The 16232-nt window shown below is 31.9% G+C and overlaps 1 protein-coding gene across 1 annotated transcript; it reads left to right on the top strand.

The window, feature by feature from the left end:
• The first annotated feature begins 4672 nt into the window (after positions 1-4672).
• On the top strand, positions 4673-12957 carry LOC123663336 (protein nessun dorma). Its single transcript, XM_045598025.1, has 10 exons — positions 4673-4713; positions 4841-5021; positions 5260-5473; positions 5799-6028; positions 6223-6383; positions 6911-7121; positions 8517-8689; positions 8826-8933; positions 11221-11375; positions 11656-12957. The coding sequence occupies exons 1-10, from the start codon at positions 4711-4713 to the stop codon at positions 11750-11752; spliced, it is 1533 nt and encodes a 510-aa protein (XP_045453981.1). The 5' UTR covers positions 4673-4710; the 3' UTR covers positions 11753-12957.
• Positions 12958-16232: the final 3275 nt, after the last annotated feature.

Here is a 16232-nt window from a genome sequence, read left to right as displayed (position 1 = left end):
TGAGATGCTCCTGGTGTTATAAAAATTCATAGGTAATCATCAAATGGTTCGTACACTTGTCTGTCCACCTAATACTATAAAAAAATTTACACCCAAAAATAACATATATAGTTATCATAAATACCTGATAGCGATCGTACTCATAGCAGGGAACATGCCCGCCAACCCGCTGTGGAGCAGCGTGGTGGATTAAGCTTCCAATCCTTCTCCTACATGGAGAAAGAAGCCTATGCCGCGGGATGTTAGGTACAGACTGTATGCGAAGGTGATGCACTTGAAAAATCACAGTTATTTTGAAATCACAGACGGATGCTTAAATTTTATTTATATGTAATAAAAAAAAAGTATTAACCGTTTACTTTTATTATAAACGTTTTGTTTATTTATTCTTATAACAATCTTTTAAAATCTCCATTTTGTAGTGTCACAAAAGCATGTTCGTATAATATAACCATACATACTATGTCATTTTATAAAATTTTGAAGAAGGTAAAAATATAAATAGCCATTAAAAAGTATTAAATATATTTAAATTAGGAACTGTAAAATAAGCAGCTCTTCGGGTTTTCAAGTAAATACGTTTTGAACCGACTTCAAAATAAGGAGGAGGCTCTCAATTTGAGTGATTTTTTCATGTTTACTTTTTAACCGACTTCAAAAAAGGAGGAGGTTACTCAATTCGAGCGTATATATATTTTTGTTATGTATGTTCGGGGGTGACTCTGTCGTTTATGAACCTATCTTGATGGTAATTATTTTTTTGTTGGAAACGAGATATCTCTAGTTTGGTACTATGATAAGGAAACCAGAATCTAATGATGAGATCTCAGAGAAATCGTGGGAAACTCTCGAAAATCCGCATAACTTTTTATTGGGTGTACCGATTTTGATGATTTTTAATTTAATCGAAAGTCGGTGTTTATCATGTGGCCACATTTAAATTTCATCGAGATCTGATTACAACTTTTGGATTAATCATTGATAATGCGTATTTGCTGCTATATATTGTATGCGTGCTGTGTGGCTTCGGCACTAAAGAATTTAGCCACCCCCTCTCTTCCCGTGGGTGTCGTAAGAGGCGACTAAGGGATAACAAGGTTCCACAACCACCTTGGAACTTAAGAAGCCGACCGATGGCGGGATAACCATCCAATTGCTGGCTTTGAAATACACAGGCCAAAGACGGGCAGCAGCGTCTTCGGTGCGACAAAGCCAGTACTGCGGTCACCAACCCTCCTGCCCAGCGTGGTGACTACGGGCAAAACACATGAGTTCACGTTATTTTTGGCGTAAACTTGTGGAGGCCTATGTCCAGCAGTGGACTGTATAGGCTGTAATGATGAATGCGTATTTACTTGACTATTTTTTCGTCTACCTACGTTGTATTACTTGTCGATATAATTGAAGTCGGTTTTTCTTCGTTTGCCTGCAAACACAATTATTACTGGGTGGATCGATTTCGATGGTTCTTTTTTTAACCGACTTCCAAAAAAGGAGGAGGTTCTCAATTCGACTGTATTTTTTTTTTCTTTTTTTTTATGTATGTTACATCAGAACTTTTGACCGGGTAGACCGATTTCGACAAATTTTGTTTTAATCGAAAGGTGGTGTGTGCCAATTGGTCCCATTTAAATTTTTAATCGAACTGGTGCTTGTCGTGTGGTCCCATCTAAATTTGATCGATATCTGTCGGGGACTTTTTGAATTATCTCTAGTAATTCGTTTTTAATTGACTACTGTATTGACCACATATGTACATTGTATGAAGAGTCAACGTAATTTGTACTCGGCTTTTTTCGTTAATATACACAATTATGTTGTTAATAAAAGCTACTTATAAATAAAAAGTACAAGGCCTCTCAAAACTTAATATTAGAACACGATTTTATAGATATCTAGAATAATATCTGTTAATTATATATTATATTCTCGTAATTTTTAGATCACTATGTACATGCGAATTTATCAAATGTTATTTCTTAATAATTGTCCTCGGTCCAATTACGTGGTACTGGTTAATTTTCCGCTTATTTGCCTATATATTTGACTTGTGCTTTAATAATACATTGCTTGCTTTAATTGCTTTTGTAAATACATCTATGCAAATGAATATACTTAGTTTGAGCAAGAATGTTTCTTTAGTAACCTGTTTCATATAATCGGTGAACTTACAAACTATTGAACCAATATTACCTATTCGTTTCTCTAAATTGAATCATATCAAATCAGAATTTAGTTACTTTTTTATCGCCAATTAAAAGTATTTACCATTTCGTTACAAATTATTAATCATTACATAGTATTTATAAAACAAAGTCGTTGAACCTGGCTGTAATATGTATGAATGTATGACTGTATGTTTGTCCTCCTATATGTGCATGTAACTGTGTATGTAGCTAAGTATATATGTATTTTATATCACTAATTTTGAATGTATATATTGCCAAATAAGTATATGGCTTTTTTATTATTTTTAACCTTTTTGTTCAGTTTTTTTTCACTTTATCACAATCGCGCTAAAAAGTCCCGCGGTAACATCATTTCTCACCACCATGGGTAGACTGGTAGAGATCTCTTACAGAGATAAGTTCGCCCTTGCCAACATTCTTTGTAATAATGACTTGTAATTGTGTTTTTTTAAGTGCAATAAAGAATATATGATGAAAGAATATATAATATACTTATTTATATATGTACTTATTATTTATATGTATGTTTAATATGTCATCACTTCATTATCATCACTTCAGCCTATCGCAGTCCACTGCTGGACATAGGCATATGTTGAAAATTATAAAGATCGCCTGTAACCGGAACTGTATTTCGAAAGTAGATACGTATTACGAAAACGAGAAAAAAATCACTCATTTATTTGTATATAATCATTTATTATTTCAATTTAAAACAATAAATGCTTTATTCTCAACTGCTTCAAATAGGAAGAGAATCTTGATTTGAGGGTCCGAAAAGATGCAACAAAAAAAAAAAACATACAATTTCAGACCACAACAACATTTTATATACTTTCATAATTATCATCTATAATATAAAAATAAGTCGCTGAATGTGTTGCTAAGCGCAAAACTCGAGAACGGTTGGACCGATTAGGCTAATTCTTTTTTTAAAATATTCCTTGAAGTACGAGGATGGTTCTTACGGAGAGAAAAATTCTAAAAAAAAAAAAAAATAATAAAATTAAAGAATCGACTGTTTGGCGATACGAAGTTCGCCGGGTCAGCTAGTATAACAATAAAAGGTTTTGACAACAATATTCAAAATATCAATAAAATATTGTTAATCGAACCTAAAATCATCAACTAATATTGTAAGCAAGGGTGAATCCAGAGGGAAGGGGATCCTTGCAGGAGGGGATGACCTGGGGGTCATGACACCCCCCCCCTGGGCTAGGTACGGATATGGGTGGGCCACTAATTGAAATTGTTAAACATAATATTTTTTGTCACAATTTAGATTTTATGAAAGTACCTTCAACATTTAATTAATTGTGCTGGATCCGCCCTTGACTTTAAAAGCATTTTTATTTTTAACAATATAAAATTATTGTTGCCGCGCAACGCAGTTTAGTGATAGTTTATATATTTTTATAGTAGTATTAGTCATTAGTTAGAATTACTGTAGTATCCTTGCTTTCTTTTGTTTTACTTCTTCTTTTCTTTTGTTTTAACAGTAGGCGTTGAAATAATTTTACAGATAATTAAATTAAAGACACTTTTTATATTTTATTTTTCTATTTTTTTATCATTATGCAAATTGCAAACTTTGTAAAGAGTAAATATTTTTGCATACGTTTGTGTTATAATTAGGGACACGGTACATATCGAATACAAGTATCGATACTAGACCTAATGAGTAATCGAAAAAAGAAAGTATCCTACTCATAAAAGTATCCAAACAAGAGTATCGATACTTCTAGGTATAGACTACAAACACAAAAGTACTCGATACCTAGACGTATTGATCTTCGACTTACAAAAAAAATGTTGGCGCTTCAAATCATCGTATAAAATATAAATACTGAAGAACTAACTGTTTTCAAATTACAGTCGACGATCAAAAAAAGGTCGTCTCTTTAAATCATCGTACAAATTTCAGTCAACCAAAAAAAATTGGTTACAATATTAATTTCAAACTTCCGATACGATACCTGCGAAAAAGTACTCATTGAGGTAAAAGTATCGAACGTTCTCGAATGAAAATGTACTCGATACCATAAAGTTTCGATACTTACAGTTATAATGTGATGGCAACTCTGGGCAATGTTTCGTTTGAAGTTTCGAACTTCGAGAGACGTCAATCCGCAATCGTCATAACAACGAATATTTGAGTTTAAAAGTTCAAACGGCGTTATGTGTTTTTGATTAGAAAATATATTACGAAGTTTATAAAGTATTTAAATAGAGTATTTATCAAGTCGCTGCAAAGGTAAGTCTTAAATATGCCAAAAAAGAAAATTTATTAAAATGTAGCTTAAATTTTGCTGGTCTAACTCACGCTGTAATTACCGGTTGTTTTGAAAACCATTTAACCCAAATCCGTAATAAGGATGCATTTATTAAGCCACCTATCAGGATATGCAGTTTTTATTATGTTTCACAATAGTTAATTACCTATAGGACAATTACTAGTAACCACACAATGCGGCACTTTATTATTACTGTTTGATATTCGAAGCTTCTAGTAGTCGCTGTGATGGTACGTGAAACAAGATATTTTACTCTTTAAAGTCAAGTTCACAGTACATTAAGCATATTTTAAGTTATCTAAGCATTCATGATTTTATTTGTAAATACTCCAATAATAAACAAAATTTTGTCTTTAGATGCCCTCAGTATTTACGTTCAACCGCAGTGATAATGAAATTCTGCAGGAATTGCTTAGAGTGTTCAGTTCAGGAAGAGGCACAGCGAGAGAACAATGGAGTCTGCAAGCTGAAGTTCTAGTGGAGCCCGTTGGTTGGGATGCATTGTGGAAATTGTCTAAAGAATTTTGTAAGAAATTTGGTAAGTTTCAAGTCTATATTTAGCCATAACGAATTGTTGTTGAATAACGAATTGTTGTTAAATAACAAATTTTAGGAATTTTATTGTTTTAAAAAATGAAAAGAAATAACCAAATTTTTAAACTGTAATAATAAAATTTATTTAAAACTTATTTGTAGCAAAAATATTATGAATTTATCACTTAACATGGAAATTATGAGTTTTATTTTGCTCACATGGTGTTTATTCTTGTCTACAGAGGTAAGGTTTCCATGCATAGCATGCGTTACCGTTACATCTGTTGATTTTGAAGAGCTTTCTGCTAATGTTGATGTACTGAGTGTTCAACATGAGGCTGTGTCCTTACCTGAGAGAGTCTTGGATGTACCACTTATAGAACTCTGGCCGACAGTGAAACAGCGAGAACAGTGTGTTAACGCAGCCAGTACAGCTGAGTTCATTGATTTATTGAGGTAAGTATCTTGCTTAAATCTGTGCTCTCAACTAAGTCTAATTGGCTATGGGTACTGTTTGCAAATGTAGATGATTAAAAAAATGTACGTTGTGGCATATTAGGTATATGCCATATCATTGTTCTATACTGACTAAATTCTTTGTAATCATAAAAATTCTTATACTCAATCAGTAGGTTTTTGTTTTTTACATTATGATTTTTCAAGTGATTGCAGTTATTTGTAATTGTTATATGTAGACAAAAAATCTGATTTCTATAATCATATCAATATTTAAGTTAATAAATGTGAAGAGAAGACATTAATAATGAATTTCTTTTTTCAGATTCTTTTACCATAACATTTGGATGCCTTGGGACGATCAAGATGATAAAGTTCTTTTACCAAATACTATAGAAGATAGGATGAATCTTTGGATGGAACTCCACAACGGGACAATACCAAACTGTGTTTCTAGGTCCATAATGTTACTCCGTAACAGTGCAATCAATGCTCACGAGAAATTGAGAGAACTTGACTCTTCTTTATGTGAAGGCCATATTGCAGATGAAGATGGTAATTTAAGAACTACTTTTTGTGAAATCAATTTCCAAGATTAGTAACAAGAAATTTTCACCAAATATTGTGATGTGTTAAAAGATTTTTAAATCTAAATAAATTAGGAATATTCAACTAACTGTTTTTTAGACTTACGGTCTAGATTCATTTTGTTAGTATATATTATAATATTATAAAATTTCATTTCACAGATTCTCTTCTACCACCAAACTACATATCACTCTGTGCAGAGATGAATGCAAGATTGGATGGACTTATGTCTAAATGGACTTTATATGAAAATCCCCTCATTAGAGAACAGTATCTTGCTAAAGCGAAGAGTAAATGGCAAAAGAATAAAAGTAAAAAAAATGTAAGTAAGATTATTCATTTTTAAAAAAAGTTTGTGATGTAAGAAATATTTGTTTCTTGTGAGTGAATTTTTAATAATATTGATTTTAAACTTAATAATAAGTAAATAATAAACTCTCTCACTCAAAGGCCCCGACAAGCATTCACTTCTATATGCCCATATAGATATCTCGAAACACACAATAGACAAGCTCAAAATCTCAGAATGGCACACATTTCTTTGGCCAATACAAATGTATGCCATGTGCGGGGATCGAACCTGGAACTGCCAGTGCAACAGGCGCAATCCAGCACTTGACCGTTATGCTATTGTGTTGTAAAAATAATAATAATTACTATTCAATGGCTGAGTAGGCTAATTGAGAGACCATGTGGATCAATATTACAATTAAATCTGGGCTAACGCTGTTAAGTATTGTAAAAGAACCCTTTTTAATTTGTTTTAGTGTTAAAATTGCAAATAAAATTTCAAAGATATATGTTTTTGTATAAAACTTATAATGTAATTTATTAAATATTTATTAACAGGTTGTGGCTCTCTGGCAAGGCGGCAATGTGTCAGAATTTCAAAACATTTCTAAATTCCTTTGCTCGCAATTAACAAATGAACAAAATCTGACTGTGATGTTGTCGCCTGAAGAGGGATTGTCAATGGAGCCGGAAGAAGTTGTAATATGTGGAAAAGAATATGAAATCCCAGAAATGCCTTTATCACACATATCATTTTGTAGCTATAATGGTAGGTAAAAATTGTATTTACTACTATATTTTGTCTTTTCTAAGTGTTCAACTCCTTGCTTTCCTTCAAATGGGGGTTCTGTAGGTGTAATAAATGACATTCTGATATGAGCTACTAAGGCAATGTACTTCTGCATAGTCAAATACTATTGTTCTTTGCTTTGAATAATTGTGTTTGCTCGCAAACGAAAAAAAAACCGACTTCAATTACATTGACGAGTAATACAACGTAGATCGACGAAAAAATAGTCAAGTAACTACGCGTTATCAAAGATTACTCAAAAAGTAGTTATCATATCTCGATAAAATTTATATGTGACCACATGATAAACATCAGCTTTCGATTAAATTAAAAATTATCAAAATCGGTACACCCAGTAAAAAGTTATTGCGGATTTTCGAGAGTTTCCCTCGATTTCTCTGGGATCCCATCATCAGATCCTGGTTTCATTATCATGGTACCAAACTAGGGATATCCCCTTTCCAACAAAAAAAGAATTATCAAAATCGGTACATCTAGTAGAAAGTTATGCGGTATAATACAACGTAGGTCGACGAAAAAAGCGTCAAGTAAAAACGCATTATTGTATATAGCTCGAAAAGTAGTTGTTAGATCTCAAATAAATTTAAATGGGACCAATTGGCACACACCATCTTTCGATTAAAACAAAATTTGTCGAAATCGGTCTACCCGGTCAAAAGTTCTGATGTAACATACATTAAAAAAAAAAAAAAAAAAATACAGTCGAATTGAGAACCTCCTCCTTTTTTGGAAGTCGGTTAAAAACTTAGATAAAGTGATATATTAATAGTAACTGCTGCATACAACTAAAGAGCCACATATGAAAATTAATTCTTTTTCTCATGAAATGTTTTTATTGTAAATTATAGCTGTTCTTACACACTCACGAAATGTATCATGTGGAACTAGTCTATAAAAGTAGTTTGTCTATTAAAACAAAGTCAAATTTAAAATAAAGGCTAGAATTTTTTTTCATGTTATCTATAACACCTACAGAACTCCTTTTAAAGGAACGCATTTAGGAGTTGAACACCTATATAACAATTTTAAGTTAGGCATAAAATGGTATATCTTATGATAAGTGATTCGGACAAACAAACAATAAAATACACTCAAAGATTCGATTAAGCTACGCTTTGGCGAAATGTTTACAGTAATTGACTTGTGTGCGAGTAGCTGTAGGGTTGATCCTCGCACGTAGCAAAAATGTACATACCATACAAAGTTTGTCATATTTTGAGTTTTTATGCTTATGTGATTTCGGACCCCAGACATAAGATCATCCTACAAGTTTTTAAAAACCATATTAGTATATAGCTATTAATTCTCGATATTGTAAAAAGTTCTTTGTTTCTTATAGTAATTTATTTTCAGGAGCAACACTTAAAGCGTCAGACATGAGATCTTGTCTGTTGATGTTAAGTGACGACTGCAGAATACGAGATTTAACATTGCATTGTGCACTTGTTAACACAATTATAGTAATGAGAGCTGGCTCTTTGCACATCAAGAACTGCATGTTAATCGATGATTCGAAGAGCTTTCAGGTAAAATGATTTTTATTGTTGCATATTACTTTGTTTAGGGTTTTGCTATTAATATTATAGGGTATATTATGTAGTTATGTTAAATTTTTGTTTGTTATGTATCAACTATAAATATCATACAAAAATTTTATTACAGAGTGATTTCGCACAGGGAATAGTAGCGATGTCAGGGGCAAATATAGTGTTAGAGGATTGTACATTTGAAAACTTCTACTCTGGAATCGTTGTACACAAGGGAGCACAGGTTTGTTATACAGATTTTTTATTATCTGAATACAATATAAATTTATTAGCGATAGCAATACTAAAAGAAGTGCTAAAGGATTACTTTTATGCCACTAAAATTATATAAGTGAGAAGTTTTGCACTTTATCAGTCTTGTGTTACGGTGATATGAAATTTATTATCTTCTTTTGTTATTTAATTTCATAAAATTTTGTTTATGAATTCATGTATAGGTAAAACAGTGAAATCATGAATCATCCTTGACATTTTATTTAAATTTTACACAAACATCAATCTGATAATCTTTGATAAATACAATAGGTATCTCATATTAAAACTGTGTTTGGTGAGCTACATTAAAATTCTTACTGAGGAATAAACACAATATCTATTAAAGAATTTCCTCAGACTAATTACATAACCAACCTTCAATAGTTTTTATTAAACGGTTTTATTTAGCTCACCCTGTTTGTTTTATTTTTTATTTATTATTTATTCTTGGGTCAAATTTAGTAATTCAAATTTCACCCTCTTCCTGTCAACGGATTAATCTGAAATTTTGTATACACTTTGGATTTTGGTGACAATACAATTATGTTTATTCATTATCATTATAAATTCAAGATGGCCGCCGCTACAAAATGGCGGATAATTTATGTTTTATCAATCCCATCAATATGGGTATCAAATGAAAGGTCTCAACAAGCAGAATACAATATTATACTATAAAAAATTGAAATCCAAGATGGCGGCCGCTACAAAATGGCGGATAATTTATGTTTTATCAATCCCATCAATATGGGTATCAAATAAAAGGGCTCAACAAGCAAAATACAATATACTATAAAAAATTGAATTACAAGATGGCGGCCGCTACAAAATGGCGGATAACGTAGGTTTTATCGATCCCATCAATATGGGTATCAAATGAAAGTGCTCAACCAGTATAATCAATGTACTATATAAAATTAAAATCCAAGATGGCGGCCTCTACAAAATGGCGGATAACTTAGGTTTTATCAATCCCATCAACATGGGTATCAAATGAAAGGTCTCAACAAGTAGAATACAATTTACTATGCAAAATTGAAATCTAAGCTGGCCGCCGCTACCAAATGTCTGATAACAATTTTTTATCAATCCCACCAATATGGGTATCAAATAAAAGGGCTTGACAAGAAGAATACAGTGCACTATACAACCTCAATATTTAAGATGGGCCTTGCAATAATGAAGCACTAAATGAATTAAACAGAATGCGAAATAAAAACTAAAAACTAGAAAATAAAAATAGGTAAAAAAACTTTTTAAGTTAAACGGTTTTATGTTAAACATAGATTGCAATGTTTAAGATAAATGTAAACTAAAAACCAAAAAATAATAAAATAGATACAGTCGTGGGAATTATAAACATATGCATAGACTAGACTAAAATAAAACCGTGGGGCACGTCAATTGTCTACAAATTATCGACTTAATGTGCGATAGAAGAATCGTTTAATTCGTCCTTAAAATAGGCAGTTGGCCCGCAGACGGTGAGGAAATTACTTACTATTTTCTTGCTCATGGAAATTCCAATAGTTATACACTCCATGTAAATAAAGAGATGTTTTTTGTAGACAATTGACGTGCCCCACGGTTTTATTTTAGTCTAGTCTATGCATATGTTTATAATTCCCACGACTGTATCTATTTTATTATTTTTTGGTTTTTAGTTTACATTTATCTTAAACATTGCAATCTATGTTTAACATAAAACCGTTTAACTTAAAAAGTTTTTTTACCTATTTTTATTTTTAATGTTACAACGTTTTCTTTAAATGTCAAATGTAAATGTAATGTATTTCGGTGTACATTAAGAATAAATAAATAAATAAATAAATAAACGTTTCTTAAAGAAAAACCTAGTGTTCTTATGACATGTTTCTTCACTATATAGTTTTTTTTTTAATGTCATAATGCCTCAATGTCAGGTTGGCAAACAAGCGTACGGCTCACCTGATGGTAAGCAATTACCGTAGCTTATAGACGCCTGCAACACTAGAAGCATCGCAAGCGCGTTGCCGACCCAATCCCCAATCCCCCAGGAGCTCTGGTCACCTTACTCACCAACAGGAACACAATACTGCTTGAAAACAGTATTATTTTAATACGAATCTGAAATTAATTTTAAATACCAGAAGTTAAATAAATTACGCATCACTAAGTTAAATTTTCTATTTATTATATCCATAGAGTCTGTCCACTGGTCCATTTGATTTAGAAAATTATTAAGAGACTGTAACAATTTTTATTGTGATCTTCAGGTTGAGTTTCGTAATTGCTTGATAAGAAAGTGTGGCGTGGGTATCCAGATGTACTCGGGCTCTCATGTCAAGTTAGACGGAACTGTCATATCTGAGTGTACAGAGCAGAGTATACGATGTGAGGTTTATATGGATGGAAATGAGAAGAATACGGAGTAAGTTCTATTTGTATTGTATTCTTCTGTGACAAGGTGACCCTAATAGTTTGAGTATGTCGTCCTATTGTGTCTGACAGGCAATTGAAAAACACGATAAAATCTATAGTATTTGTTTGCAGCACCAACTATTATGTGCAAATGTGAAAGTATATTATCTAGTTACCAACTCAAACTCAAGAAATTCAAAGTTGACACACTAATGATGTCACACTAGTCAATAGATGTAAAAAAAATTTGCTTCCACACATATCTAATTTAAATTTTGTTTCTTTTTCAGAATGGATGGCTTACAAGTGATGTCAAATTGTAAAATTGGTTCTGGCAACTTGCAGAGAGAAGTTCTTATAGTACAACAAGATGTTAACATAATGTAGGCCTTATTTATTTAAGAAGTAGGAAGCTGTTTATTTAAATGCAAATAAAACTAAATGTTTTGTTTCTTCTTTCTTAATACTGGCGACAGATTGAATGGCAGAGACATTTTTTATTTTTGTGTTAATCTTTCTGAACTTTGAACTCTCCAATAAATATTAAGTAATAATATTTAATATACATAGCTATAACATTTACTGTTTATACCTGCATTACAACTGAAGACAAGATTATAAAAATAATCAATTGAAACAAGTGGCATAGCTGTCACTTGCCTAGCTTCGCGCCTTGACCTATTAAATCGTAGTAATTTAAATTACTTGGCTGATAACTTACTACAACTAGTTAACTTGAACACGGTGCTCTAATTTTCTGCAATTTATTTGGTCAAGGGATGTGGCAAACTAAGTGACCGCCTTGAATCACTATTATCTTATTTCAAATAGACGCTGTATCGGCTTTATACACCATATATGTACCAAATAAAAGGTAATACTTTGGTTATGGAAAAAATAAACAACAAAAATAAGTTAAATTATTTATACAGCTAGCTTAGGAAACCCAGGGGCGATAACCATACCAGTGCATGCAAAGTATTCAAAAACAACAAAGCAATAGATACCTCTCCGATTATGTTCAATTATCCAATATAATTCTAGCTCATGTTTTTTATTAGGATGTAAATAAAACAGACAAGCAGACAGACATATTTATAGAAAAGACGATAAACATAACACAATGTTTTAAAGCTTTTTGGGAGGATCTAAGTTCTTTTTACGTACAAAAAAAGTAGTACATTATTAACAATATTTAAAATATATTCCTTTTTTCTGGTAAAATCTCAGCTACCGTAACTAAACATAACATTAAATTTGTAAACACAGTCCAAAATTAGTTTTGCCCTAAGAATTTAAGTATTTTTACTAAAAATAAGTTTATAAGGTTTATACTTTATAACATTCTTCAGCGGTACTATTCAATATATATCAAAATACGTTATTCTATAGTTTAACACAAGATATTTTCAAGTGTAATTGTCAGTTTATTGTGTCTAATGTACCATTATATAATATGAGAGCTTTAATTTATTTTAGTTTGCTGTCGTACGATAATGAAAATAAAATATTTTAACATTGTTAGTGTTATAGGTTCATTTAAATGTTTCTTATTTATAGTATCTTGAAATAATAATAAAAAATTAAAGTCATTTTTAATTGTTTTATTTTAACTCTAAAGCGAATAATACAAAAATAAAGAAATATCTTAGAGGAAATGTTGTTTTCTGTTTTATTCACATTACGTAGTTTTTTTTAAATGACGACGAAAATGAGAATCAATAATGGCTTCACAGAACAGGAGACGTCCAATCAATAATCGCTGAAAGTGCCTTTTGTCGCATGCTAGTTAGAAGTCAGTTTTATCTTTAATCTGAAACACTTGTTTTATATACAGAACTGATGTGGAGTTCCTACGTAATGGTATGGTATCCCGCGGGTGTTTGTGTTTGAATATTATTTTATTAATCTTTATTTTATATTGATTCAAACAGCACGTAAGGCTGTCGGTCCATCTGGAATTCTAGACCGTATTCAAGTCCTCCAAGGCATTCGGGCAACAAGGGGGTTGATGAAGTGAATATATTTAATAATTTTGTAAAAATATATTATATAATATTGTATTTTTTGTTATATTATAAGCTGTCAAAATATTTGTGTTAATTTTACGTGGAATATCTTGATTGATTTATGTAATTCTTATATATATTTCGGATTAGTGCTCTAACAATTGTTCGTTTCCCGAAAAAAGAGTTTGTGTCAGTTCCGACGCACGACTGGAGGTTATTCCTTCAGATCGACTGTCTAAATAGGCACGAAAAGGGTTTACTAGACTAAGAAAACGATTAATACCATATCAAATGGTAAATAAACGTCGTAGTCTGTGGTATTACGAGAAGTGTAACGAGGTCATTCATTCACTAGATTTTACTCATATTTTTTTCATACTTATTTGAAAATCGATTCTCAAGGAGTAAAACTCCTATAAACTCCAATAAAAATGAATGATTTTAGAATTATGTCCGTAGAATTTATGAAGTCCTTTCAGACTCATTTGAACTTGAATATAGTACGCTTATGCTACGCTTCAGCCTGTAATGTTCTACTGCTGGGCATAGGCCTCTTTCCCCATGTAGGAGAAGGTTCAGAGCTTAATCCATCACGCTGCTCCAATTCGGGTTGGCAGATATATTTCCTACTATGAGTAACGATCGCTAACAGGTGTCCGTGATAATAACCGGGTCATAACCGGTATCGCGCCAACACGCGTCATAAATTCCTTAAATTAATTTCTTAATTTAAATGAATTATTTATTAATTAGTTGACATGAAAAAACACCCAATAAAGACTTGATTCCCAAACTTCAAACGCATTTTAATACTAATAAATTATAGATCAAATTTAAATTATATATAAAAAAAAAAAAAAATACAGTGAAATGAAAGTTCGAGAAACATCGTGTTCTTTGTTTACATTTTGTCTCAAGCCCAAAAGAAAAGACTAAAGACAGGTTATCGTAAATACCTCATAATTATGGTTATTGTTACTGTCAATATGAAGTAGAATGGAGTATTAGCGTGATTATTCTTTACATGTGTAGGACGAGAGGCTTTTAGCCCTTGTGACGCTTGTAAGCTTCACTTCTGCCTATCTTAGCAGACTTGCGTTGCGGAGTACTAAGTATTTTATTAGTTTTTGTCGATCTTTCAATACAGAAATAATTATCAAAAAATAAGTCTGCCGTTGACGGTCTTCAGTCATGTTCACGAGCTCTGTCTGGTGATATCTTTGACCTGATCGACCAATCCCGTGCGTATTCATGTCATTCAAATCTTTATTACTCTCGGTCATAGTTTTAATGCGCTTTATGTTTAAACTATGCAGGTTGTAAATCCATTCAAATTTTATTTACTTGAATGGATTTTGTTTACTAATCAGCAAACGCGACTTATGTTATAGTGTAGCTAATATACCTACTGCCTACTAGTTGCAACCGCGGCATAGCCTACACACAAGCTTTACTTTGGAATGTAGTGATAGTTAAGCTTTGCCTACAAATAATTCGCTATCGAATGTAATCAGGAAGTGCAATTTACTATTTTTAGATGCTTTTTATTAGTTTCACTTGTATGTTTGTATGTTTCTAACAAAATCCTTTGGACTTCATTTTGATCGACTTCAAACGGTCAGGTTTTATTTAAACTTAATAGACTTATCGAGGACCGATGACAATACACTAATTTAATAAAAAATATTCCTTTTTAGTTTGGTTTATTGATAACAGCGTGTTTTTCAGTTTTTTAAAACTTTCTCGCTCACCATCTGAGGCAACTGGAGATCCGGGACGGTTCGCTCGTAGCCAGGATGCAGAAGGCGGTGTTACTTGACTCGGCTAGGATTGTCCGCCGGTTTCTCAGCCTACAGCCGTAACTCCCGGCCGTTTGATCTCCCTGCCGGGGCGTATCCCTCTACCCGCTTATTACCCGACTGCCAAGGAAGGGTTATGTTTTTCGCGCGTATCTTGTATGTATGTATGTAATATTCTTTACTACCTCATATTTCCAGAACCACTGAACGGATTTACATAATTGAGGTATCGTTAGGTTCGTCTTAGCTGCCCAAGTGTTCTTAGATAGGTGACATTAAGAAAATCAAACATGGCGGCTGCGCGAAGCCATTGTAGTTAATGAAAAAAAAATTTTTCCTCGAATACTACAATATGGGTACCAAATTGAAGGGCACAATACAAGGATTTTAAAAAGGTATATCATGATTATTATTACCGTAATACTAATAAAGAAATACAATATTAAAGTTTAAAAAATTTGGACTTTGCTCTTTCCCACGCCTATGCCATGCCAAACTCGCCTCCTAGGCGACGATCAACTTCGGGGTGTAGCCTTTCTAATAAAATACAATGGTTAAAAAAAAAACATACAATTAAAATTACAAATAAAAATTAATAAATGTCACACCAATTTACAATTACATTAATAAAATCAATAACAAATACATAATACCAAATACAAACAAATAATTTTAATAATAATTTCATTATATTAAAACTAATAGTTATTGACTTAGCAGTCATCTATTTGCTAAAGGTCAGGCTTACATTGCTTTGAGCAGAGTGAGATCTTTCTCCGGGCTTGCTATCAGTTCTCTTGACCCTAAAAAATTACATAAGCAACCACATGATGTAAACTGTTTTAATGAATTGAATCGATTACGTAATTTGTCTGACTAAAAAGACATAAATATATCATATATGTAAGTATAAGTAAATTCATTATATTATTTATATAAGTATTTATTATAATATATGTAATTATTATATATTAAGCGGGTGGAGTGACATCCAGTCACATAATAATAATAATAATAATTTATTTCAGATTTTCATCCATAAAAACTGTTAGTAACATT

This window comes from Melitaea cinxia, chromosome 20, assembly GCF_905220565.1.
Source record: "Melitaea cinxia chromosome 20, ilMelCinx1.1, whole genome shotgun sequence".
NCBI classification, from domain to species: Eukaryota; Metazoa; Arthropoda; class Insecta; order Lepidoptera; family Nymphalidae; genus Melitaea; species Melitaea cinxia.
The sequence above is the reverse complement of the archived record's forward strand: the minus strand, read 5'-3'. Positions and strand labels throughout refer to the sequence as shown.

What these genes read in the sequence shown, in the direction of transcription:
- LOC123663336 (XM_045598025.1), top strand. An exon ending in AGAATTTTGTAAGAAATTTG is followed by an intron (nt 5,022 to 5,259) that starts GTAAGTTTCAAG and finishes TCTTGTCTACAG; the next exon opens with AGGTAAGGTTTCCATGCATA. An exon ending in CCATATTGCAGATGAAGATG is followed by an intron (nt 6,029 to 6,222) that starts GTAATTTAAGAA and finishes TTCATTTCACAG; the next exon opens with ATTCTCTTCTACCACCAAAC.